The 24,884-nt window shown below is 38.9% G+C and overlaps 1 protein-coding gene and 1 long non-coding RNA gene across 11 annotated transcripts in view; one reads left to right on the top strand and one right to left on the bottom strand.

Annotated features, from left to right (window-relative positions):
- Positions 1–21,409, bottom strand: part of KIAA1109 (KIAA1109 ortholog) — a 206,838-nt gene extending 185,429 nt beyond the window's left edge. For 4 of the 10 annotated variants that reach the window (XM_025268008.3, XM_025268017.3, XM_025268015.3 and 1 more), the window contains exons 1-3: positions 21,204–21,409; positions 19,702–19,788; positions 2,485–2,614 (exon numbers count right to left, since the gene is read on the bottom strand). In XM_025268008.3, coding sequence (XP_025123793.2) covers positions 2,485–2,581 — 97 coding nt within the window. In that variant the 5' untranslated portion in view covers positions 2,582–2,614; positions 19,702–19,788; positions 21,204–21,409. Of the gene's footprint in view, positions 1–2,484; positions 2,615–19,701; positions 19,789–21,023; positions 21,066–21,203 lie in introns of those variants that run through there. The other 6 variants (XM_025268016.3, XM_025268018.3, XM_006078955.4 and 3 more) reach the window with 3 other exon arrangements.
- A 130-nt stretch (positions 21,410–21,539) lies between these two features.
- Positions 21,540–23,556, top strand: LOC112579949. The gene is made up of 2 exons (XR_003104290.2): positions 21,540–21,690; positions 23,215–23,556. It is a non-coding gene; the product is annotated as an uncharacterized LOC112579949 (long non-coding RNA).
- Positions 23,557–24,884: the final 1,328 nt, after the last annotated feature.

Below are 24,884 nucleotides of genomic sequence, written 5' to 3'. Positions count from 1 at the left end.
AACAAAGGTTCATCTAGTCAAGGCTATGGTTTTTCTTGTGGTCACGTATGGATGTGAGAGTTGGACTGTGAAGAAGGCTGAGCGCCGAAGAATTGATGCTTTTGAACTGTGGTGTTGGAGAAGACTCTTGAGAGTCCCTTGGACTGCAAGGAGATCCAACCAGTCCATTCTGAAGGAGATCAGCCCTGGGATTTCTTTGGAAGGAATGATGCTAAAGCTGAAACTCCAGTACTTTGGCCATCTCATGCGAAGAGTTGACTCATTGGAAAAGACTCTGATGCTGGGAGGGACTGGGGGCAGGAGAAGGGGATGACAGAGGATGAGATGGCTGGATGGCATCACTGACTCGATGGACGTGAGTCTGGGTGAACTCCGGGAGTTGGTGATGGACAGGGAGGCCTGGCGTGCTGCGATTCATGGGGTCGCAAAGAGTCGGACACAACTGAGTGACTGAACTGAAAGGCCTATCTATATTGAGTAGGCCACCAAATATTAATACTATTATGTTGCAATTGGTAAGACAATAATTTACTTTTAAAGAACACCATTAAATACACTTCAATACATGGTATTCTATATTTGACCATTTTTCATGAAAAGTTTATAGTCACTAATAAAATCTGTAATATTCCTCCCAAAACACCTAGCTCCTTAATTCATAAATGACAAAATACAAGAATGTATTTTTTGATAAATTTTCTTTTACTTATGCATTTGAAAAATATAACTATTTTCTAGATTAAGACAAAGTAATATAAAGCAATTTAATATATGTAACCTTTTAGCAACACTGCATTAAGTTTGTACTTTTAAAAAATTATGTTAACATACCTAAAACAAAGCAGTCACTGAGAGTCAAAATACATCATTAATTACTTATGGTAGCTTAGACTGATGTTAATAGCTTTGAGGTAGCAAGTGCTATGATTTGTCCATAAAAATTATTTCTAGAACAATTCTTTTGAACAATTATTTTGATGATACAATATTATTTTAAACTTACAGTCATCCTGTATTAATTTTTACCGTGAATCACTGTGTGAACAGCAAGTTGCTATGGGCTCTTCAGAAAGGCAAAGGTATTTGCTGAGAAAGCATGCTCTCATCTCAGAAAGTAGACCCCCTGGGAGCTGTGGCCCTTTCAGTGTATCATGTCCCTCCCCTCTCCATGCCCTTCCATATTGTAAGACCATTAGTAAAATAAAGAGATTAAACAGCCCCTCATTGTTTTCCTGGTTGTTGTTATTATTTTCACCTGAAAGAAAGGAGCTGTATACCATGCATAAAAAAACCCAGAAATTCTAAATGATAGGAAAGGGGGCACACAGGATGTAAGAAAGATGTCTGCCTTTAATTAAACTAAAAGATAATTTTCAATGCTGTTTTTATGAAATTACATTTCATATTATTGTTTTGCACTTCATTTTACTTTTAAGTTTTCATTATGATAATTTAGAATAGTTCATGTTCATCAATCAGGGGAGAAAAAACAAAGTTTAAATGGTAAGCCAATCCTACCTACAAACCATAAATCATCATAATTCCCTTTATATACACTTCTCCTCTATTGTAACCCTATCACACAGCATCATAAAAGAAGCACAAGCCTACACTCAAGAAAAAGAACAGTTGTGTAACCTGTGTAAGTTATTTAATTTTTATGGGTCTCATTTCCCCAATAGGTTAATAGGAAAATATCAGCTACCTTCATAAGTCTGCTGTGAACATTACTGAGATAACATACACAAAATGCCTGTGGCACAAGGTACACAGATGTTTAATAAATATTTCCATTACCTCCCTTTCCTCTCTCACTCCATCTTACCCTTTCTATTTTCCTCTCTGCACTTTTCTAATTCCTATGCTAAAATTCAAATCAAATAGCGTTCTTCCATGAAACATCCTGGACAGTAACAACCTACAGTAATTGCTCCCTTCCTCAGTACTTGATGTATTTCTCCTTATCTGTTCATATTCATTCACTCACTCATACGTCTTCCCTCTCTCTGCAATTCAATTATATACTGCTTTGTATTATTTGTGTACACCTAGAAAAGTTCTGGAAGACAAAAAAAATCATTACTGGAAAATTCCACTGTCAGGTACATAAGGAGTGAGGAAAGAGATAACATTTAATTAGGCAAAAACATTTACCATGAGGATTTACCACTTTATAATAAAACAAAAGTGTTTGCGTGTATGTTGGGACGGGAAATGGAAGAGCTGATCTGAAACAGTAAAGAAAAGCTAGGTCTCTTATCATCCCACTTCCCCTAACACAGACAAGGAAGCAGCCTAAGGAAAACAGCCCTCAAGAGCAGTTTCCAGAGCAAATATTCATAGAAACACAGATTAAAATACTTGTCTCCAAAAACACAAACAAATGGTATTGTAAGCACTCTAACCTCAGTGAACTACTGTTTAAAATCTGGCAGCTGTTAATCCATACACAAAATAAAGTACAAGAAAATATATTCTACTTACCAACAAGGAGCCAAACAACGTTGGAATTGTGTTCTGTAAGAAAATCTTCTAGTTGAGTGATACTAGGAACAATACTCTCATTCTTTCTTTGATCCATTACTAAAATTTTTCCAGAATAGCATCTAAAGGCCTGAAAGAGATCAAAAGTTAAATTCAGAATTTAACCTATGCAAGGGGAAGAAAGGTGAATTTAATAAATGTGAAAGTTTACTAAATCATATTCTGCTTTCTTCAAAGAGAGGAATGTAAAACTATAACAAACAGTAATAACAAAGATGTCCACATTTCTACATAAAATATAAAACAATGTATCATATTTTTAAAGTCCTGATTCACCAATCTAAGTATGAATAGAGATCCAAGTTCAATTACTAAACTCTGGCTCAAAATAAGAGGGACATAATTAGTCTTCAGATCAGATCAGATCAGTCACTCAGTCGTGTCCGACTCTTTGCGACCCCATGAATCACAGCACGCCAGGCCTCCCTGTCTATCACCAACTCCCAATATTTATTCTCAACAATCAGGAAATATCAGTCATCAATATTAGACAAATTCATCTAGACTTGTACCCAAAACTACCACTTAATTATAATGTATTTATATATTAAGCTTTAGTAATCCTTCTTAACCTCTATCAGCTGTGTATTCCCATTATTCCATGAAGAAACAATCTTCCTAGTTTAAATTCATTCTAGATAGAATTTGGACACTAAGCAGATCTCCTGCTATCAGATGCTCAGGATAAAATATAATACACGTCAAATTGTGACCAGATGTGCAAATGTATTTATGTGTGTGTAACTGAGTATGTGTATGTATGTGTATGTGTATATGTGCGTGTATGTGTGTATATATGTATATGGACTGAGAATCAGCAAAAAGGAATGCAAGTTCTTCTTTTTATGATCTAAGAAACAGAAAATTATCCCTCTGACAGTACAGTATTAACATGACTAACCCAACCCATCTATAACAAAATTACCTTGTGATAAATCAGGAAAAGGAGGAGAAAAGTTAGACAAAGAAAGCTACACAGTTAATAAATCCTTTATGATCAAAGAGCATACATGACTTTTATGGAGAGTCAGAAAAACAGATTTTAAAATAGAAAGATATGTGAGGACAACTTTCTAGTTGAAATTCCATACAGTTAGCTTATCACCTTCTCAAAATGTTTTTCTGTTTACTCACCACAATCCTATCTTCACAGGTCACAAAACAAGTTTAAAAACTGGATGAGACAACATTGCAATATACTGTCTACAAGAGGATTACAACATTTCATATGTCTGCATTGCTGAAAACACTATAATTTAGAGGCAAATTAAAAATTTATTTTAAAAAAATGAGTTCAATAACAAAAGGTTTATTATTAAAAGTATATGAAAACCTAGGGCAAAATTGCTAGAGCAACTTTAATGTTTTCATTTTTCAGTAAACTTTTTTTCCTATGGTTTAGAAAGTAAGTAAGAAATGTTCATGTATTGAAAACATTGGTGGTAGTAAAAGGCATGCCGTGCTGTGCTTAGTCACTCAGTTGTTCCAGCTCTTGCGACCCCATGGATTGTGCCCGCCAGGCTCCTCTGTCCAAGGGGATTCTCCAGGCAAGAAAACTGGAGTGGGCTGCCATACCCTCATCCAGGGAGTGGAAGGCAAGGGCATGGGGTGGTGGAAATGACTGAAGAGGGTCAAAGGATACAGACTTTCAGTTATAAGATAAATAAGTTCTGGGAATGTAAAAACAGCATGGTGACTGTAGTTAACAATAGTGCAGTGCATATTGAAAGCTGCTAAGAAAATATGTTTTAAACGTTCATATCATGAGAACAATGTGTACTTATTCGAGATGATGGATGTTATCTAAACATATTGTGGTTATCATTTTGCAATATATACATATATCAATCATTATGTGGTACACCTTGAAGTAATACCGTGTTATATGTCAATTATATTTAAATAAAACTGAGGTGAAATGCTACATTTTACAATACTTTGAAAAAAATCTATGAACTAGTAGCAAAATTAGGAGGCTAATTTTTACAACATGAGCTTTCTCTTTCTTATCTTTTGAGACTAAAAAAAGTAAAAATTTTAAAAGGGAGAAAACACTTTGAGAAGGCCTACAATCTAAACCAAATATTCATATATTATATAATGGTTTACATATTATAAAATAACGTCTGAACCTATCTCAAACTTATTTTTCCATTTTAGACATGTATCGCCAGCACACTACTGAGTTGATGAAAAGAACACCTAGTGACTCCTAGCGGTTACTCCATGAGGGATATACCCTGGCATTCAGATCTCCATATAAAAGGGGAAGTGATCTCTCTGCCAAAAGGATCCACAGTCTTCTTGCAAAATCACTTGGACCACCCATCACTTTAAGAATTGTCAAGACAGAAAGCTGCAGTATCACAGTTTTACCAACATTTGTCCAATTACTAGTTAATGCAAAATCATTAACAGAAATCAACAGACAAAGGCTGCTATACTGTTGTTAACAGTAGTTAAAAGAATATATTTTGAGCAAGTATAGAAGTAAAGGCTAAGCCTTAACAAAGGCCCTAAAATAAAGGAGACATTCTGGCCTAAGGGAAGTGTCTAAAAACAACACTGGACACAGAAAACCCAGACTGAACTGGGGCTATACACTTTGCCACATTGCTTAAGTGCCACACAGACAATCCCTTAAAGAAGATGAAGTGGAGATTGATTTAAGAACCTACTGCATAATCTTCACTGAGTAAATGATGGAATAAAAAACAACCTGGTTGTTTCCTCTTTCCTACCTAAACAGTTTATGCTAAAAGCCACAAGGTGAAGTCAGTCTCTCCCATCAGGAAGCTTCCATAAGCCTCTTACCCATTTCCATCAGAGGGCAGACAGACTGAAAACCACAATCACAGGAAACTAACCAATCTGATCACATGGACCACAGCCTTGTCGAACTCAATGAAACTATGAGCCATGCAATGTAGGGTCACCCAAGACGGACGGGTCATGGTGGAGAGTTCTGACAAAACATGGTCCACTGGAGAAGGGAATGACAAACCACTTCAGTATTCCTGCCTTGAGAACCCCATGAACAGTATGAAAAGGCAAAAAGACAGGACACTGAAAGATGAACTCCACAGGTCGGTAGGTGTCCAATATGCTACTGGAGAACAGTGGAGAAATAACTCCAGACAGCATGAAGAGACAGAGCCAAAGCAAAAAAAAGACACCCAGTTGGGGAGGTGACTGGTGATGGAAGTAAAGTCCGACACTGTAAAGGGCAATATTGCATAGGAACCTGGAATGTTAGGTCTGTGAATCAAGGCAAATTGGAAGTGGTCAAACAGGAGATGATGAGTGAACATTGACATTTTATGTATCAGCAAACTAAAAACTAAAATTCAAATTGGTGAATTTAATTAGGATGACCATTATACCTACTACTGTTGGCAAGAATCCCTTAGAATAAATGGAGTAGCCATCCTAGTCAACAAAAGGGTCCAAAATGCAGTACCTGGATGCAATCTCAAAAATGACAAAATGATCTCTGTTCATTACCAAGGCAAACCATTCACTATCACAGTAATCCAAGTCTATGCCCAGACCAGCAATGCTGAAGAAGCTGAAGCTGAACAGTTCTATGAATACCTACTAGACCATCTAGAATTAACACCGAAAAAAGATGTCCTTTTCATTATAGGGGACTGGAATGCAAAAGTAGGGAGTCAAGAAATACATGGAGTAAGAGGCAAATTTGGCCTTGGAGTACAGAATGAAGCAGGGCAAAGGCAAATAGAGTTTTGCCAAGACAATGCACTTGTCATAGCAAACACCCTCTTCCAACAACACAAGAGAAGACTCTACACATGGAGGTCACCAGATGGTCAATACCAAAATCAGACTGATTATATTCTTTGAAACCACAGATGGATAAGCTCTATACAGTCAGCAAAAACAAGACTGGGAGCTGACTGTGGCTCAGATAATGTACTTCTTATTGACAAATTCAGACCTAAATTGAAGAAAGTAGGGAAAACTACTAGATCATTCAGGTATGACCTAAATCAAATCCCTTATGATTATACAGTGGAAGTGATAAAAAGATCAAGGAATTAGATCTGATAGAGTGCCTGAAGAACTATGGATGGAGGTTTGTGACACTGTACAGGAGGCAGGGATCAAGACAATCCACAAGGAAAGGAAATGCAAAAAGGCAAAATAGTTGTCTGATGAGGCCTTAAAAAGTTGAGAAAAGAAAAGACACAAATGGCAAAGGAGAAAAGGAAAGATATATCTATTTGAATGCAAAGTTCCAAAGAATAGCAAGGAGAGATAAGAAAGCCTTCCTCAGTAATCAATGTAAAGAAACAGAGGAAAACAACAGAATGGGAAAGACTAGCGATCTCTTCAAGAAAATTAGAGTTACAAAGGGAACTTTTCATGCAAAGATGGGCACAATAAAGGACAGAAATGGTATGGACCTAACAGAAGCAGAAGATATTAAGAAGAGATGGCAAGAATACACAGAAGAACTGTACAAAAAAAGATCTTCATGACCCAGATAATCACAATGGTGTGATCACTGACCTAGAGCCAGACACCCTGGAATGCGAAGTCAAGTGGGCCTTAGGAAGCATCACTACAAACAAAGCTAGTGGAGGTGATGGAATTCCAGTGCAGCTATTTCAAATCCTAAAAGATGATGCTGTGAAAGCACTGCAATCAATATGTCAGCAAATTTGGAAAACTCAGTCGTGGCCACAGGACTGGAAAAGGTCAGTTTTCATTCTAATGGCAAAGAAAGGCAATGCCAAAGAATGCTCAAACTACTGCACAATTGCACTCATCTCACACACTAATAAAGTAATGCTCAAAATTCTCCAAGCCAGGCTTCAACAATATGTGAACCGTTAACTTCCATATGTTCAAGCTAGATTTAGAAAAGGAAGAGGAACCAGAGATCAAATTGCCAATATCCACTGGACCATCAAAAAAGCAAGAGTTCTAGAAAAACATCTACTTCTGCTTTATTGACTATGACTGTGACTATAAACCCTTTGATTGTGTGAACCACAACAAACTCTGGAATATTCTTAAAGAGAAGGGAATACCAGGCCACCTGACCTGCCTCTTGAGAAACCTGTATGCAGGTCAGGAAGCAACAGTTAGAACTGGACATGGAGTAACAGACTGGTTCCAAATAGGAAAAGGAGTAGATCAAGACTGTATATTGTCACCCTGCTTATTTAACTTATATGCAGAGTACATCATGAGAAATGCTGGACTGGATGAAGCACAAGCTGGAATCAGGATTGCCAGGAGAAATATCAATAACCTCAGACATGCAGATGACATCACCCTTATGGCAGAAAGTGAAGAACAGCTAAAGAGCTTCTTGATGAAAGTGAAAGAGGAGAGTGGAAAAGTTGGCTTAAAATTCAACATTGAGAAAACTAAGATCATGGCATCCAGTCCCATGACTTCATGGCAAATAGATGGGGAAACAATGGAAACAGTGACAGACATTTTTCTTGGGTTCCAAAATCACTGCACGTGGTGACTGTAGCCATGAAATTTAAAGATGCTTACTCCTTGGAGGAAAAGTTATAACCAACCTAGACAACATATTAAAAAGCAGACACATCACTTTGCTAACAAAGGTCTGTCTAGTCAAAGCTATGGTTTTTCCAGTAGTCATGTATGGATATGAGAGTTGGACTATAAAGAAAGCTGAGCACTGAAGTATTGATGCTTTTGAACTGTGGTGTTGGAGAAGACTCTTGAGAGTCCCTTGGACTGCAAGGAGATCCAACCAGTCCATCCTAAAGGAAATCAGTCCTGAATATTCATTGGAAGGACTGATGCTGAAGCTGAAATTCCAATACTTTGGCCACCTGATGCAAAGAACTGACTCATTTGAAAAGACCCTGATGCTGGGAAAGACGGAAGGCAGGAGGAGAAGGGGATGACAGAGGATGAGATGGTTGGATGGCATCACTGACTCAATGGACATGAGTTTGGGTAAACTCCAGGAGCTGGCAATGGACAGGGAGGCCTGGTGTGCTGCAGGCCATGGAGTCACAAAGAGTCAGACATGACTGAGTGATTGAACTGAAGTGAACTAGAGTAAGGCATATGTACTGGGGAGGAGAGGGACAGGAGTCTCAATGGCCAAAAGAAGAAAGTCAGAGCCAAATAAAACCTTAAATACTCTAAGTATCCATTTGTGTGTTGAAAAGGGTAGAGGGAAAGCAGCAGTATTTTAGGGTATCAAAGCCATAGCAGGATGAGGAGGAGTACTTCCCAGGTGCTGGAGCCTGGGTGGAAGGACAAGGGCATCCAAGGCAGGGGGAGAGGGCAGGAGCAGTCCAGCTCAGGTGCTGGAGCCTGGGTGGAAGGACAAGGGCATCCAAGGCAGGGGGAGAGGGCAGGAGCAGTCCAGCTCAGGTATTAGAGCCTGGGGAGGAAAGAAGGTCATTCAAACAGGGAGGCTTCCTAGTGCAGGGTGTCAGAACCCAAGAGGAAGGCATCAGATCCCAAAGAGATAAGCAGAGCTTCCATGCAGGAGGGTGATCTGGAATACGACAGGAGCAGGATAGGAGGACAAACACCTGGGAGGTGGCTCATGCAGGGGATGTGGAGGGAGTTAATCTAGTAAGTATATCAAGAATAATGGAAGCCAAGTTTCTCACTGTCAGAGGATATATAAAGGAAGAAAATCAGAATTAACCCTGTGGTGTTGAATAAAAACTAGAGGTATGGCTTTCAATATAAATGGATACAGAAATAGCTATAGCTGCATATGTATATGTGTGCATAGTTCATTCACAGACCCTGAGAGCAGCAACCCAATATAAATGAACAGAAGACTTCTCTTCTGAAAACCATTTTCTCTTTAGAGGGGTCCTTGAAGAAATGGCTAATTCTACAACTAGGGCAGGGAAAGTCAGGATGAGCTTTTTTTCCATAAAGGAAAGAAGTGTCAAAGAATGATGGAAAATGTTAAAAGGAAGTAAAAACCAGCTTTAAGAGGCTCCCATTGGCAAAATCTGGGACAATTTAAGCACTGCCATAAATAATAGTAACAAACCACAACCCATTTAATAAATACAAATTTATGAATCCATACCAATATAAAAAATCAACTAAATTTTGATGAGCAACAGCATACTTATGTCTTAGAATAACTGGTCTCCAAAATAACTATTAATGAAGAAGGGGAAAAGAGGAAGTTTGAGACAGCTGACAATTAAGTGATCAAAGTTCCTGTGTGCTTAGTTGTGTACGACTCTCTGCAATCCTTTGGCCTGTAGCCCACCAGGCTCCTCTGTCCATTGGGTTTTCCAGGCAAGAATACCAGAGTGGGCTGCCATTTCCTTCTCCAGGGGATCTTCCTGACCCAGGGATCAAACCTGCGTCTCCTGTGTCTTCTGCATTGCAAGCACATTCTTTCCCTCTGAGCTATCAGGGAAGCCCAAGTGATCAAAGTAAACACCATCAATATAGGTATAAATCAAAATCATTTACTTTTTAATGAAGAAAACAGCCTAGTGTTGGTAGTATAGTGGTGAGCATAGCTGCCTTCCAAGAAAACCGTCTCACTTCCTTGATATTCCTGCAAAGACACATAACCTGAATCTAATCTATCCTGCTTCTCTCCTCTCAATCATAATGACGAATAAAGATTGTTTTATTCAACTTTGTATCCACAATACCAGTAACAATGCCTTGAACACAGCCATTAATTTCAAGTATGTCATTTTAAATGGTATTTTTATCTATTACACAAAAAGTAACATTGATCTACACGTTTTAAGACATGTTCTCTCAGTATTTTATTCACCTATATTCTGTTCATTCTTCCTGAAATCCATGGGACTCATTTCAAAACTGCTGTCCACATTAGAAAAGAAATTGTGGCAATTACTATTTTAGTGACGTACAAAGAAAAGCACAAAAATGTGAAACAGTTTAATCAAACACAGCAACGGCCAGAGATTTATCAAAGTTCCTAATACCACCACCACTATCACAATTCTTAGAAACAGTTTTTCAAAAAAAAAAAATTACTTTTCTTAGTGAATTATCTGTAAAACCTTTCAAATACTATATTCAACTTATTTTCTCTCCCACTTGCATGAAGGAACAAAACTAACATCTAATACTTGCATCATCAGATTTTTAAATACAGAACTCCAAATCTTGATCTGGTCCTACAAGAATAGAAGTCAGCCTACAAATCAATAAAAAAAAAAAACAAATAATCTGACAGAAAAATGAGAAAATTTATAAACAGGTAATTCATACAGAAAGATAATATCACTAGCAATTGGCAACATTCACAATTTATCACTCACTAGTCATAAAAGCTGGAGAAGGCAATGGCACCCCACTCCAGTACTCTTGCCTGGAAAATCCCATAGACGGAGAAGCCTCGTAGGCTACAGTCCATGGGGTCGCTGGGAGTCGGACATGACTGAGCAACTTCACTTTCACTTTTCACTTTCATGCATTGGAGAAGGAAATGGCAACCCACTCCAGTGTTCTTGCCTGGAGAATCCCAGGGACAGGGGAGCCTGCTGGGCTGCCGTCTATGGCGTCGCACAGAGTCGGACACGACTGAAGTGACTTAGCAGCAGCAGCAGCAGTCATAAAAGCAAAAAATTTTAGAAAGATTACAAACAACTACATTGGCACAAGTACAGGGAAATGGGCACTCTTATAGTTGACAGAAGTAAAGTGACTTTGAGAAGAACAATTTATCAGATACTACAAAAATGTACATGTTCTGATTTAAAAATTTCAGTTCCAGGGCTCTATTTATTTCTCAGAAATACTTAGAAACAAAGATGTTTTTTCAAGGATAATCACTGCAGCATTATATATCATACTGAGGAAATAGAAAAATGTCAGTTAATAGGAAAACAGTTGAATTATGGGACACCCTTACCATATATAATACTCTTACTATGTGAAATAATATGTAGCCTTTTTAAAAGAATAAAACAGCTCTATAGGGAATATAGAGAAATGTTCAGGATATATGTAATGTTAGGAGGAGAAAAGCAAGTTGAGCAAAAAGCTGTATAGTACTCTACTTATATTTAAAAATAATAGACTATCCATTATATGTATTACATATCTAAACCATATATATACACCACATATGCATATATGTATATGTGATGTGTATATGTATATACTTTTATTAATCTGCAAAGACATTAGCAAAGCCATTGCTTCTGAGAGATAACTATTATTTAAATATTTTACAACTGGCTTGTAATTATTCCTTAATTAAAAAAAAAAAAAAAAAGGAGGGTGGTGGCTGGGAGACAGGACATGACAGGCAAGAAAGGGGCTTTTCCTGCCCAAGCACACACGCCACAGCCTCTCCTTATAACTATGGCCAAGGAACAGGTTTCTCCCACCTCTAGAATATCAACTTGATCATCTGTCAATTGATCATCTGTCATTCTACCACCAAGTCTGTCTTTCTTCAGTTCTTAAGTCCTTGTCTTTTAAAAACAAATTAAAATGCAAATACCAAGCAATATCAAACTCAAAGGCTTCATTAAAACCTCAGAAATATCAGCTAACACCTCAGCAAGAATTACTTGATTTGATAGCTCTGAGTGTAAGAACGGAAGCTGAACAGTTGTACCATTATCTAAAAGGGGAAAGGGCTAGGTTACAAACAAAGAAGGAAAAACACCAACAGGAAAGAGATTGGAGGAAGGGAGAAAGAGGAAGCAGTTATCAAGGAATAAAAGAAGAGTCAAAAGGCCCTGCTTCAGACTGTATTGTTCCAAAAGCAGACCACAGTGTGGATTGAGAGCATCGACTGAGACTGCCTGGATTCAAAAACCAGTTCGAAGATTATAGCTATGTGACCATGGGCAAGTTACCTAACCTCTCTGTGCTCTTATTCATCTGTAAAATGAGAACACTAATAGTATCTACCTCACAGAGTTTACAGTTTGGACACGTAAAGCATTTAGAACAACTCTGGCACACAGTAGGTTAATATACTGTGTAAATGCCTGATGCTGGCAATCAATGCCACTCGTGCCTTACCCGTATACTGTTGATATTCACCTCTACACCAGAAGATTACTCATTCTGAACACTTGTAACACCCTACTGTAGGCTGCTTTCTGACTGCAGAAATGTGTTCAGTCTGTACTTAGGGTAGGCCAGAAATGCCAGAATTAAAGTCAATGATGCCTAGAAAGTCATTGGATAAACACCTGCAGCCTCCCTGCTCTTGACTTGGGATAACTCTGACGCATATTTTATTTGGTCTGTGAGAGATCCCCAGTGGTAGTGAGCTCCAGCTGCCCACAGTAGTAACTGTATCTTAGCATTCATCACATTTTAACTATTAGTTTCGAAGTCTGTTCCCCACAAGACTGCTAACTGCTCTTTAAGGATGTCTTTGCTATTCTGTCTGCCCTGGTGGCTCAGATGGTAAAGCGTCTGTGTACAATGCGTTAGACCCGGGTTCGATCCCTGGGTTGGGAAGATCCCCTGGAGAAGGAGATGGCAATCCACTCGAGGACTATTGCCTGGAAAATCCCATGGACAGAGGAGCCTGGTAGGCTATAGTCCATGGGGTCGCAAAGAGTTGGACACGACTGAGCAACTTCACTTTGCCCTATTCATCTGCCTATGCAATAGTCAAAAAAGTTCCTGGTATGCAGTAGTCTCTCAATAAATACTTGTTTCATAAATGAATGAAATAAGCGCATCACTGTACAAAGTACATAATTATGAACTATTGCCAAAGGTAAGTACTTATTCAAGGCCAAGAGACTCCTAGATGATCTTTTTCACACTCAAGAAAATTTGGTTTTCATTTACTTGAGTTTAAGAAAAGGATATTCAACATCTTGATAACCCATTCCATATATAACAAAAATGAAGGAAAAAATAATCATACTCAAATCTCTCATGTAACAATTAAGTCACAATTATATGTATAAAAGTTATTCACATATCTTCAGATTGTTAAAGTTCTTTGAATTTAACCACAGTTCCTTTTCATAAAGAAAACTATATGGTTGTTTGGGGTTTTTTAATTTCTTTTTTATTGAAGTATAGTTGACTTACAATGTTGTGCCAATCTCTGCTGTACAGCAAAGTAACTCAGTTTTTTTTTTATATTTTTTATATATTTATATATATATATATAAATGTTTATATATAAACATTTTTATATATTATGTTTCATTTTGGTTTGTCATTTTGGTTTATACACAGGATATTGCATATAGATTACTATGCTAAACAGGTTTTAAGAGCTGGAAAATACATTAGCTTTACAGCTTTCCTTTAAACTTCATCAACACTGACATTCTCTTCAACATCAAGCGTATCTATCAGCACATAGCAGCATTCTGTACACTAGAAATTCTGTGAAGCATTCACTTTGTAGACATTTCTGCATTGTTTGCCCATAAACCAAACTAGACTGATTTTACATTAACTGTTACACAATATATACAGATTCTACATTAACTGTTACAGAATATATTTCAAACTTACTTGAAAACTTTCCAGGTATGGTTTGGTTTCTGCACATTCGTAAGAAATTATCTTGAGATACCTTTGTACAGGTCTCAATTTCAAAGTCATTTTATGTCTGCCTTAATTAAGAAGTAACTGACTCAAAGTGCAAGTGAAAGTTCCTCAGTCAGGTCTGACTTTGCGACAACATGGACTATACAGTCCATGGAATTTTCCAGGCCAGAATACTGGAGTGGGTAGCCTTTCCCTTCTCCAGGGGATCTTCCCAACCCAGGGATCGAACCCAGGTCTCCCACATTGTAGACGGATTCTTTACCAGCTGAGTCACAAGGGATATGGATATGGGGGAGAGGGAGGAAGTAACTGGCCATGTGTGTTTACCAACATTCTCATCGTACGAAGTCCAAAGCAATTATTTTTATTAGGATGTTGCTATGCAGAGAACTAACATCCATTTAATAGCCAATCTCTATGAACTGAGAACAGTTAAATTGAACTTTTACATAAATACTATAACATAAAGAGGCTGCTTTAGGAATTTTATGCAGATACAACCTTATACTACAGGTGAAACCTGAAACAGTATTTTAAGTGGATATGGAGCTGGATAAAACACACTTCACATATATATAAAAAGTGACAAGGTCCAATAAGGTCAGTACTCTAAAGTTTAGACTTACAAACATTTTGGACAATGTTATATTCCTCTTTTAAATGTTCATTCCATGCTATTAACTCACCATTATAATGATAAAATATAGCTACCATTATAAAATGGCCAACATTTATTCACTGCCTGTTATGTGCTAAGCACTGTTCTAAACACTTTACATACAGTTACTGATCTGTTAGAAATAACTACTTATTAACAATTCCCCATTTTACAGACAGAAAACTGTGGCAATGAGAAGCAAAGCACAAACACAGCTAAGATATGGCCAATCTAGGATATGAACCTATACAGTTTGGCTTTACAGTCTGTGTAAATTTATATTACCTCTCATATCATATCAGTTCAGTTACTTAGTCGTGTCCAACTCTTTGCAACCCCATGGACTGCAGCACACCAGGCCTCCCTGTCCATCACCAACTCCTGGAGCTTACTCAAACTCATGTCTATCGAGTCGGTGATGCCATCCAACCATCTCATTCTCTGTCATCCCCTTCTCCTCCTGCCTTCCATCTTTCCCAGCATCAGGGTCTTTTCTAATGAGTCAGTTCTTCACATCAGGTGGCCAAAGTATTGGAGTTTCAGCTTCAACATCAGTCCTTCCGATGAATATTCAGGACTGATTTCCTTTAGGATGGACTGGTTGGGAACTCTCAAGGGTCTTTTCTAACACCACAGTTCAAAAGCATCAATTCTTTGGCACTCAGCTTTCTTTATAGTCCAACTCTCACATCCATACATGACTACTGGAAAAACCATAGCTTTGTCTAGACAGACCTTTGTTGGTAAAGTAATGTGTCTGCTTTTTAATACGCTGTCTAGGTTGGTCATAACTTTTCTTCCAAGGATCAAGCATCTTTTAATTTCGCAGCTGCAGTCACAACCTGCAGTGATTTTGAAGCCCAAGAAAATAAAGTCTGTTACTGTTTCCCCATCTATTTGCCATGAAGTGATGGGATCAGATGCCATGATCTTAGTTTTCTGAATGCTGAGTTTTAAGCCAACTTTTTCACTTTCCTCTTTCACTTTCATCAAGAGGTTTTTTAGTTCCTCTTCACTTTCTGCCATAAGGGTGGTGTCATCTGCATTGAGGTTATTGATATTTCTCCTGGCAATCTTCATTTCACCTTGTGCTTCATACATACGTTCACAGAAATCAGCCTGTAATTGTCTTTTGGTTCCCACTTTTTTTAACTACAAAAATGAATCCCTTCCTTCCACCTCTAAATTCTAGATCAGGAACTAATATTTAATGTTACCAAAATCCACATTTTGGTATAAAAAATTCATATTTTGCCCAGTATGGCATTTTTTTTTCTTCTAAAAGAATTCTCAAATAAATTAAAGGCCAGTAGTCACTTTTTAAAATTAACTACAAGAGGCAACACATCAAGTTATTGAGCCTAATCAATGGTAAAGGAGGATAAATTGTAAAGTCAAATCTGACTGAACCACCTCCTCACTTTTCTATACTTCTCTCTCTCCTGGAAGACATAAAGGCTGTAGCTATATATTTTTACGGAGCTTATTTTCCCCCTAAAGAAACTGACAATTGATAGCAGCTATGTGGAAGCTTTAATAATATGTACAAAAAGTATTTGATATTCCTCCCTTCAAGAAGTGGTGCTTAACTCATTCCCAAGTGTGGGCTGGACTTACCGATTCAGTTCTAAAAGAACAGGGCAATGGAATGACGTCTCACCCTGTGAAAACTGGCATCATAGCTTCCTCTTTGTGTGCGTGTGCTCTCTCTCGCTCTGATCATTTGCTCCAGAGCAAGACAGCTGCAGGTGCTTTGTTTGGACACTTAGGAAGCCCTAGAGGAGTTCATGTGGTGAGAATTTGAGGCCTCCAGCCAAAAGCCACGTGAATGAACCATCATGGAAGCAAATCCTCTAGCCCCAACTGGGCACTCACCTAACTGACGTCCCAGCCAATCAACTACAACCTCATGAGGGACCTGAAGCCAGAAACAATCAGTTCAAGTCACTCCCAAATTCCCAACCCACAGAAACTCTGAGATAATAAAAGTGACTAAGTTTGGGGATAATTTCTTACTCTGCAACAGATAACTAATACAAAGTATGAGAAAGGTAATTTTGTGAGATATCTGCAAGCTATCTCTACCCTGATGATTCAAATCTGCCATCTTAAGCTGCACTACCCTCACTCCTCTTCACCAAATGATTAGGAGTCAGCAAAACCACATGGAGAAGGCCACTGATCACATGAGTGAACCAAATCCTCTACCATGAAGTGCAAATCTCTTGCAAGGACTCTGGGGAGCAACCTCTACCCTGTCTCCAACGAATTTATCTATACCCATAATCATCACCGCTTCCTTCCCTCTTGTCTAAGGAGACATCTAAAGCACACTTGACCTGCATCCTTGTATTCTATCCCTTCCAACTTGGTTAATGACCCTGCTCCACCAATTCTTCTCCTTTATTCCTCTGTCTTCAAATTCTCTTTCTGATGATTTTTTATCCTCAGCAAATAAAAACTATAAATGTATTCATATCATTCATACCTTTAAAAAACAAACACTCTCTATCAAACTCATATCTCTAACTATCCCATTAACTATTTAAAAGCCAAACTTTCTGAAAGGGCAAATGACATCAGCTATTTCTTTTCCCTATCTTCTACCCAGTGTGAACTGGATCCATCTACATAATTGCTCCTGCTGAGGTCAACAACTTAACTGACATGTCCAGTGGATATTTTTGTTATCTTCATTTTAGCTGATGCCTCAAAGATGCCTAATACTCATTCCTTTCTTCCAAATTCAGGACTTTCATTTACTTGTGACTGATTTTCTTCTACTTCCCTGCCTACTACCTCATCTTTGAGGTATGTTTTCCTTTCACCTTACCCTTATTGCTGTTTAGCCATTCAGCTGTGTCCAACTCTTTTGTGACCCCATAGACTGTAGCCCTGTAGGAGATTCCAGGCTCCTCTGTCCATGGAATTTTTCAGGCAAGAATACTGGAGTGGGTTGCCATTTCCTTCTCCAGGGGATCTTCCTGACCCAGGGATCAAACCCACATCTCCTGCATTGGTAGCCAGATTCTTTACCCCTGAGACACCTGAGAATCCTATCCTTATTAAATACCCTTAAATATTACTCCCCATTCTCATATCTCTTCTTTTACTCGACATGTTTTTCCCTTACTGATCTCACACATTCCCATTGCTTTTAACTATCATCTATAAACTAAGACTTCAAATTTAAATATCAGGCTGAGTCTTCTTCTTAACTCAGATCCATATATACAACTACCTAATGACATTTCTTGGAAGTCACAGATGCCTAAAATATAAAAGCCCCAATCTGAACTTGTCTCCGCCAACCATGCATCTCAATATATTTCTCTTCCTACATACTCCCTCAGTAAATGGGCCCAGAATCCACTCAGTTTCTAGATATCAGCTAGATATCAGATAATTTAGTTCATTTATCCTGAAAATATTAAGTATTAATAACAAAACTGAACATGATAATGGCTAGAAGTCATCCTGACTCCACTTTCCCTCAAGCCTACTAAATATTACCCATTTTATCTCCTTTGTATCTATTTAATCCATCGCCATCTCTTAATTCCCATTTGCTCTGCTTTGCTTCTAAGGCTTATTTGCCACCTAGATTACAATAGCCTCTAACTGACTGCCATGCTTCCAAGCTCATCTCTCTCCAATTATCATGCAGATTGTTACCTCTCTGACCATGTCTCTTCTTTTTGTCATATATAAGTTCCCTGAAAATTTCTCAAATTAAAGAGTTAATTTTCTTAATCTCCCTTGAACTTTTGGGATTCTAACACTATAGTTTTTAATTTATTTTTGAGGTAACATCAGTTTATAATATTAAGTTTCATTATAGTTTTACTTCTGTATAAACTACAATGTGTTCACCACCAAAAATTTAGTTTCTATTCATTAGCATACATTGATCTTATTTTCCTATTTCACCTTGTTTTTTATATTCTACATATGAATGAAATCATGTATTTGCATTTCATCTTATTTCAGTTAGCATTAAATCCTCAAAAGCTATCCATGTTGTAACAAATGGCAAAGTTACATCCTTTTTTACTGCTGAGTATATATCACAGCATTATTTACAATAGCCAAGATATGGCAACAACCCAGCCCCATCAAAAGAAGAATGGATAAGAAGATACGGTCTACAACTATCTCTGTCATGGAAAACAGTACACAAAAGTGAAGTCTGTAAGAATTCTGGTTTCCCACTGCACCTTAAAGTAGCACTAATAAGAGGACCTTCCTTTATTAACTACAATAATATGAAAGATTATAAACACTACTATATGAGTAGTGCTGTTTTCCTAGTTTTTACATAAACCAAAAACATTCCTGCATATAAAACTTTTTAAAAAAGATATGGGTTAACAAAAATATTGCCTTCTAGAAAAAAGTTCACTACTCTAGTACTCTCCAGAGCCATGATGACCACAACTCTTATCAGAAGCCTGAAAAAAATGCCTGACATATGGTACTCAAACAGTAATTGAGTACTTATTTATGAAATTAAGATTCTCTCAATCATGTTTAACTATGTCTTCTATTATTCTCTGTAGAACTCATGGTGAAAAATATACTTATGTTCAACTATACACAGTATTCTATGAATAACAAACCAAAAATCAACTATAATTTTCTTCCTTTCTTTTTAAAATCCTTTATAACGTGGGCAGATTGATGAGGAAGCAAAAGAGAGAACAGAAAGTTGACACTTAATAGATAATCAAACAAACACTTCCCTTGGCTTTCTCCTGCCAACACACAAGCTAAGCACATGACTCAACTGTCAGTCGTAGCAACAGTTCAAAACTCAGGTAAAATGACTGACAGGTCCTTATACAACACTGTCACCCACCCCCATTCTTAGACCAATTTAAGCCGGTTAATTTAAGCAGGTTAAATTACGACTGAAGCAGCAAGTTAGATTTTCTCTACGTGAACTTTAATTGACAACCCAAAATATTTACCAAGTAGTTGTTTTTTTCCAGAGTCTGTAATGTTGTTTTCCTTTTCTTGATCAGAAGGCCTATCTGAAGTGTTTCATCTTAACACATCTGAAAAGAATACCAATTTTAACCAATTATACAAGATATTCTGGCTTTATCAGCAGTTTCACCATTTCAGATTAAATGATTTCATTACACATGCCCTTGCATGTGTGCACACACAAGGAAACTAATATTAATCCAATGTTATATTTTCTTCAAAAAATATTTCTAAAACTAGAAGACCACACGTTTCCAAACTACAGTCTTCCAAAGATTTCAAACCCACTGTACGGATGGAAAGAGCATGATTTTGGTAATCAGAGGATTCTAGAGGTCAGATGTTACCTTTAAAACATACTCCTGGGTCCTTGCCAGCAAAAATGATGCCTCAATTTCCTTCCTGTTCCCAGCATTTTTTATCAAATGAAAATCACCTTGCAAGTTCTCAAGCTGCTTGGGAGTGGTAAACCATACTACTTAAAGGACTCTGAACCAGAGTCCAATTACCTGATTTAAATCACAGCTCTGACTTTGGACAAGTTGTTTTTAGGGCTGTGGGATTTAGTTCTCTCATCTATAAAATGAGAGTTAAAAACAGACTTTACATGACAGGATTGTTATGATTATTAAATGAGATATGAACATAAAGCATGTAACACCAGTACTTCGATAAGATAAATACTCTGGTTAATTCATTTATTTTTATACTTCATATATCTCGCTAATTTAAAATAAATCAGCTTCATTGCTATGCACAGAGCTGAAAGCAGCAACGTGAAACCAGTTGAAACTCAGATGTTTCAACAGTCACGGAAAACAATTATTTCCTTACAGAAGAAATTTACAAGAACTCTCTCCCTTTAACAAGCGTCCCTAACTGGCTTCTGTCAAGACTAAGGCCAAGAAGCAGGAGGGGGACAATTCTGTAGAGGGAAGATCAACTTCCCTTCACCTTCCTTTGTCAAAAGATGTTTCCGCTGAAATGTACTCTTCCATAGTGTAGACTCAGCAAGCAACGATAATCAGAATACAAGCACACCACCCCTGAGGAGTAGAGAGGGTTTCAAAGGCTCCCTTGCCCTTGGTCCACAATCTACCCTGCGTTAACCACTCTGGGGTCTCCTGCAGCCCCATGCAGCTAACAAGGCTAAAGCCAGAGCTTACAGGTATATATATGGTCCTTCCCACATACCAGCAGGTGGGCGTCGCCCGCCTGTCTTACCACCATTCACCGGGCCAGTTCCTGCATTCGAGGCCCTAATCACCTGACTGTCATGGCCCTTTCAGGCCTTCTCACTGACCTCGGACACCCGGTGTTCAAGTCTCTGTGCCGCAGGTCAAGATGGCAAACGAGTCGACGCTGCAGCAAGCAGCCGCGACGAAGCCACACCTCCCTGATTCTGACCAGGCTGCGGTCCAGAGATGCTGGGAAGAGTGCTGCCCACACAGACCCTGCCCAGCCCGACCCGTCCCCCCTTCACCTGAGCGAGCGCCGGGGCTATCGGAACTGCTCGGGTCTCTCTCCCGGGGACGCCGAGGGCCTTGGGCGGCGGCGGCGGCGGCGGCAGCTGCTGCGCCCAGCCAAACACAGTCTGCTGAGCGCTGCCAGGGTCCACACCCTCTCGCCCAGCCACCCGGCCCGCCGCCCGACCTGCGGCCGGGGGCCCCAACCTCTGACACAGAGAGGGGCGGAGGAGGATGGGAGGGGTCCGAGATGGGGGCCGGGCGGCACTGCGGCTGCGTCAACTGGTAACGTCACGCGTCACGGCGCCGGCGCCTCGAGGCACGCCACCCGAGCCCCGCCCAGGAATTGGGGCGCCCCGCCCCTCTCCCGTTTCTCCGGACTTGGGGCGGAACCTGGACGTTGAGGCGGAGATAAGGGGCGAATGTGAAAAATCATTTTGTTACCCACCGTAAAGGAATGTTAATGAATTGCTCTACTTGAGGCCCTGAGAGAGATGAACAAAGGTAGGGACAGATCGCTAACAAAAAGGAGAATCAGACCGGTGCTCTGATTTGAAGTGAATCCGCTCAGAATAGAGAGCAGTATTCCTATGACTCTTATCAACATAGGGGAGCTTGACAGTGTGAAATGCTGCCACGGTGAATCGCTCAGCTAAGTCTCTTATTGTTACACTAATGACAAGTGGTTTGATACCAGTTTTGAAGAGAAAAGCTCTTCGTAATATTCGAGGGTGAACCAAAGCAAATGACTTCCTGGACTTACAGGCTTACTATAGATATTTTGCACACGTCTTAGGTACCAGTTGTAATGGAAAGAGAAAGGTGAGAAACAGCCTTTAACTCTATAAAAGTTTTCTGATTGCTTGGGGCAGATGTAGGATACGTACATAAGATAACTAGAAATGCAAACGATAATATACTAATGCTGCTGCTGCTGCTGCTGCTGCTAAGTCGCTTCAGTCGTGTCCGACTCTGTGCGACCCCATAGACGGCAGCCCACCAGGCTCCGCCGTCCTTGGGTTTCTCCAGTCAAGAACACTAGAGTGGGTTGCCGTTTCCTTCTCCAATGCGTGAAAGTGAAGTCGCGCAGTCGTGTCTGACTCTTCGCGACCCCATGGACTGCAGCCTACCAGGCTCCTCCGTCCATGCGATTTTCTAGGCAAGAGTACTGGAGTGGCACTAGCAATAGCTAATACAGTGTCAAGCTTGAGCGAGGCACTGTTCTAAGCACTTTATATTTACTGACATTTAATCTTCCCCAAACCCTGTGAGATAAATATTACTATTATCTCCACTTACTTCCATTTCACAAATTAAAAACTAAGGTACAGAAAGAGGCTAAATAACTTGCCAAACTGTAGAGCTAGGGTTCCTAAGCAGTATGACTCCAAAGTGTATGCTCTTAAGCATTATTGTATTGTTGTTCAGTTGCTCAGTCGTGTCTGACTCTTTGCGACCCCATGAACTGCAGAATGCCAGGCCTCTGTGTCCTTCAGCATGTCCCAGAGCTTGCTCAATGGACTCATGTCCATTGAGTTGGTGATGCCATCCAACCATCTCGTCCTCTGTGGTCCCCTTCTCCTCCTGCCTTCAGTCTTTCCCAGCATCAGGGTCTGCCTCTTAAATTCTAAATATCTAAATCTCGCGTTGTGATTTCCTTTAGCTGAAGTGCCACTCCCCTAACATTTTTATGTGGGAGCTCCATTTTTACCTCAGAACAGCTATGAAGCCAAATTTAAAATAAAGCCAGAGAAAGGTAATCACATGAAGTATTGTACTCACCATTATTGCCTATAAGGAAATGGAGGCCCAAGCAAGAGTGGTTTATGAAGGGACTGAATGAAAGCCAAGAAGAAAAAAGTATACATTATCTTAGTTACTTCCACCTGCCACCAAGACACACCTACCTCCCTTATTTGAATGAACTCTTTAGAGCTTATTTCTGCACTTCTACAAACAAATTAATTTCAATAATCTCTTTGAAAGTCTAGAAGAATCTTCCAGTCATTCTTAATCCTTATTCCCTAGTGAGACTCCAAGACGTCCACAAGGATTCAAGTTTGCTACAGTCAACTTTTCCAGAGGGAAATTGTCCCAGCACAAGTTCTCTGGACGAGGAATACTAAGATGTGGTTCACGTTCCTCAAATTAAAAACTAAACTGAAACTAAATTGCCCTGGAGCTACGCAAGGAGTTAATAGCAAAGAGGGAAGATGGAGGTGAAATTCACTATGTTCATCTAATCACTGAGTGGAGAACTGGAATCTAAAAGTTTCTGACTCTACTTCCTTTCATCCCTAAGACCAAGAGCCACCTTGTAACTGCAGATATGCATTAGATAGCATCATAAAAATGAATTATTTAAAAGCCTCTCTATTCTTAAGGTTTTTAATGTTGTGAAGATCATTAAGCTATCTGACCATTTCATTCACTACTTTTCAGGAAAAAGCTTACTTATTCCCTTCACTTATCTGCCATCTACCTTCATTTTTTCACCAGCATCCCACTAAACTAAGAATACAAAGGCAACTATCTCCATCCAGAGACAATAAGAATTGCTCTCATGATGGAAGCCCTCTCTTGAATGATTTTTGGTGTCTTTTTTTTAACTTTTTACTTTTAAATCATTATAGATACACAGAAGTTGCAAAGGTAATACACAGTGATTTTGTGTACACTTCACCCAGTTTCTCCCAATAATTATATAATTATACATAATTACAATACAACATGAAAACCAGGTATTTGACATTGGTGTAATGTGCATATATAGCTTTATATCATTTTATCACATGTAAAGTCATGTAACCATCTCTGCAAACAAGAAAAGAGCTATTCTATCACCATAAATATATCCCCTCAGGCTATAGTCACACTTACTCTCCCTGTACTATTACTAGCCTCTGGCAATCACTAATCTGTCTTCAATCTCTATAAATGTAATTATTTCAAGAATATTATTTTCATGAAACCATATAAGTGACCTTTAAAGACTGGCTTTTTTCACCAGCACAATGCCCTTGAGATCTATCCAAGTTGTTGCATATATTGACAGTTTATTCTTTTTATTGCTGAGCGTTCCAATCTGTTTAACCATTCACCTACTGAGGAACATTTTGGTTGTTTCCCATGTGGGTCACTTTCACTTCACTTCACTTCATGTGGGTTTAATACAAATAAAGCTACTGTAAATAACTGTATTTTCTTTAGCTTCATCTCTTTTGGCCCACTGCAGAGGACTATTTTTTTTTAAGTTGAGACCAAGGTGAAATTTACCTTTTTCAACTTTGTCTCTTCCCTTTGTTACTCTCATTTGCCACTCACTGGCTCACATATAGAAGCCATTCTGATGTCTGATTAAATCAGTTCTTCTTCAAGGACTATAGATAATATTCTAAGCCATGTCCTTTGAGCTGTTTTACAGACACTGAAACCCCCATGAGGTGGAAGAAGTTAATTGTATACTGCCCACAAGCACATAAACCCCAGACCAGCTGGAACCAGAAGGTTGATGATGCTGACTCACCATTACTTCACCACCAATCACGCAAAAGAATGTCCGTGAGCTGATCACACACCCCGCAACCCACTCCCTCACTCTGGTTTTAAAAACCTTTCCCTGGAAGCCATCAGGGTGTTTGGGCCTTTTGAGCACTAGCTGCCAGGACTCCTTGCTTGGTACCTGCAATAAATGTTGC

Source organism: Bubalus bubalis, chromosome 17 (genome assembly GCF_019923935.1).
Source record: "Bubalus bubalis isolate 160015118507 breed Murrah chromosome 17, NDDB_SH_1, whole genome shotgun sequence".
NCBI classification, from domain to species: Eukaryota; Metazoa; Chordata; class Mammalia; order Artiodactyla; family Bovidae; genus Bubalus; species Bubalus bubalis.
The sequence above is the reverse complement of the archived record's forward strand: the minus strand, read 5'-3'. Positions and strand labels throughout refer to the sequence as shown.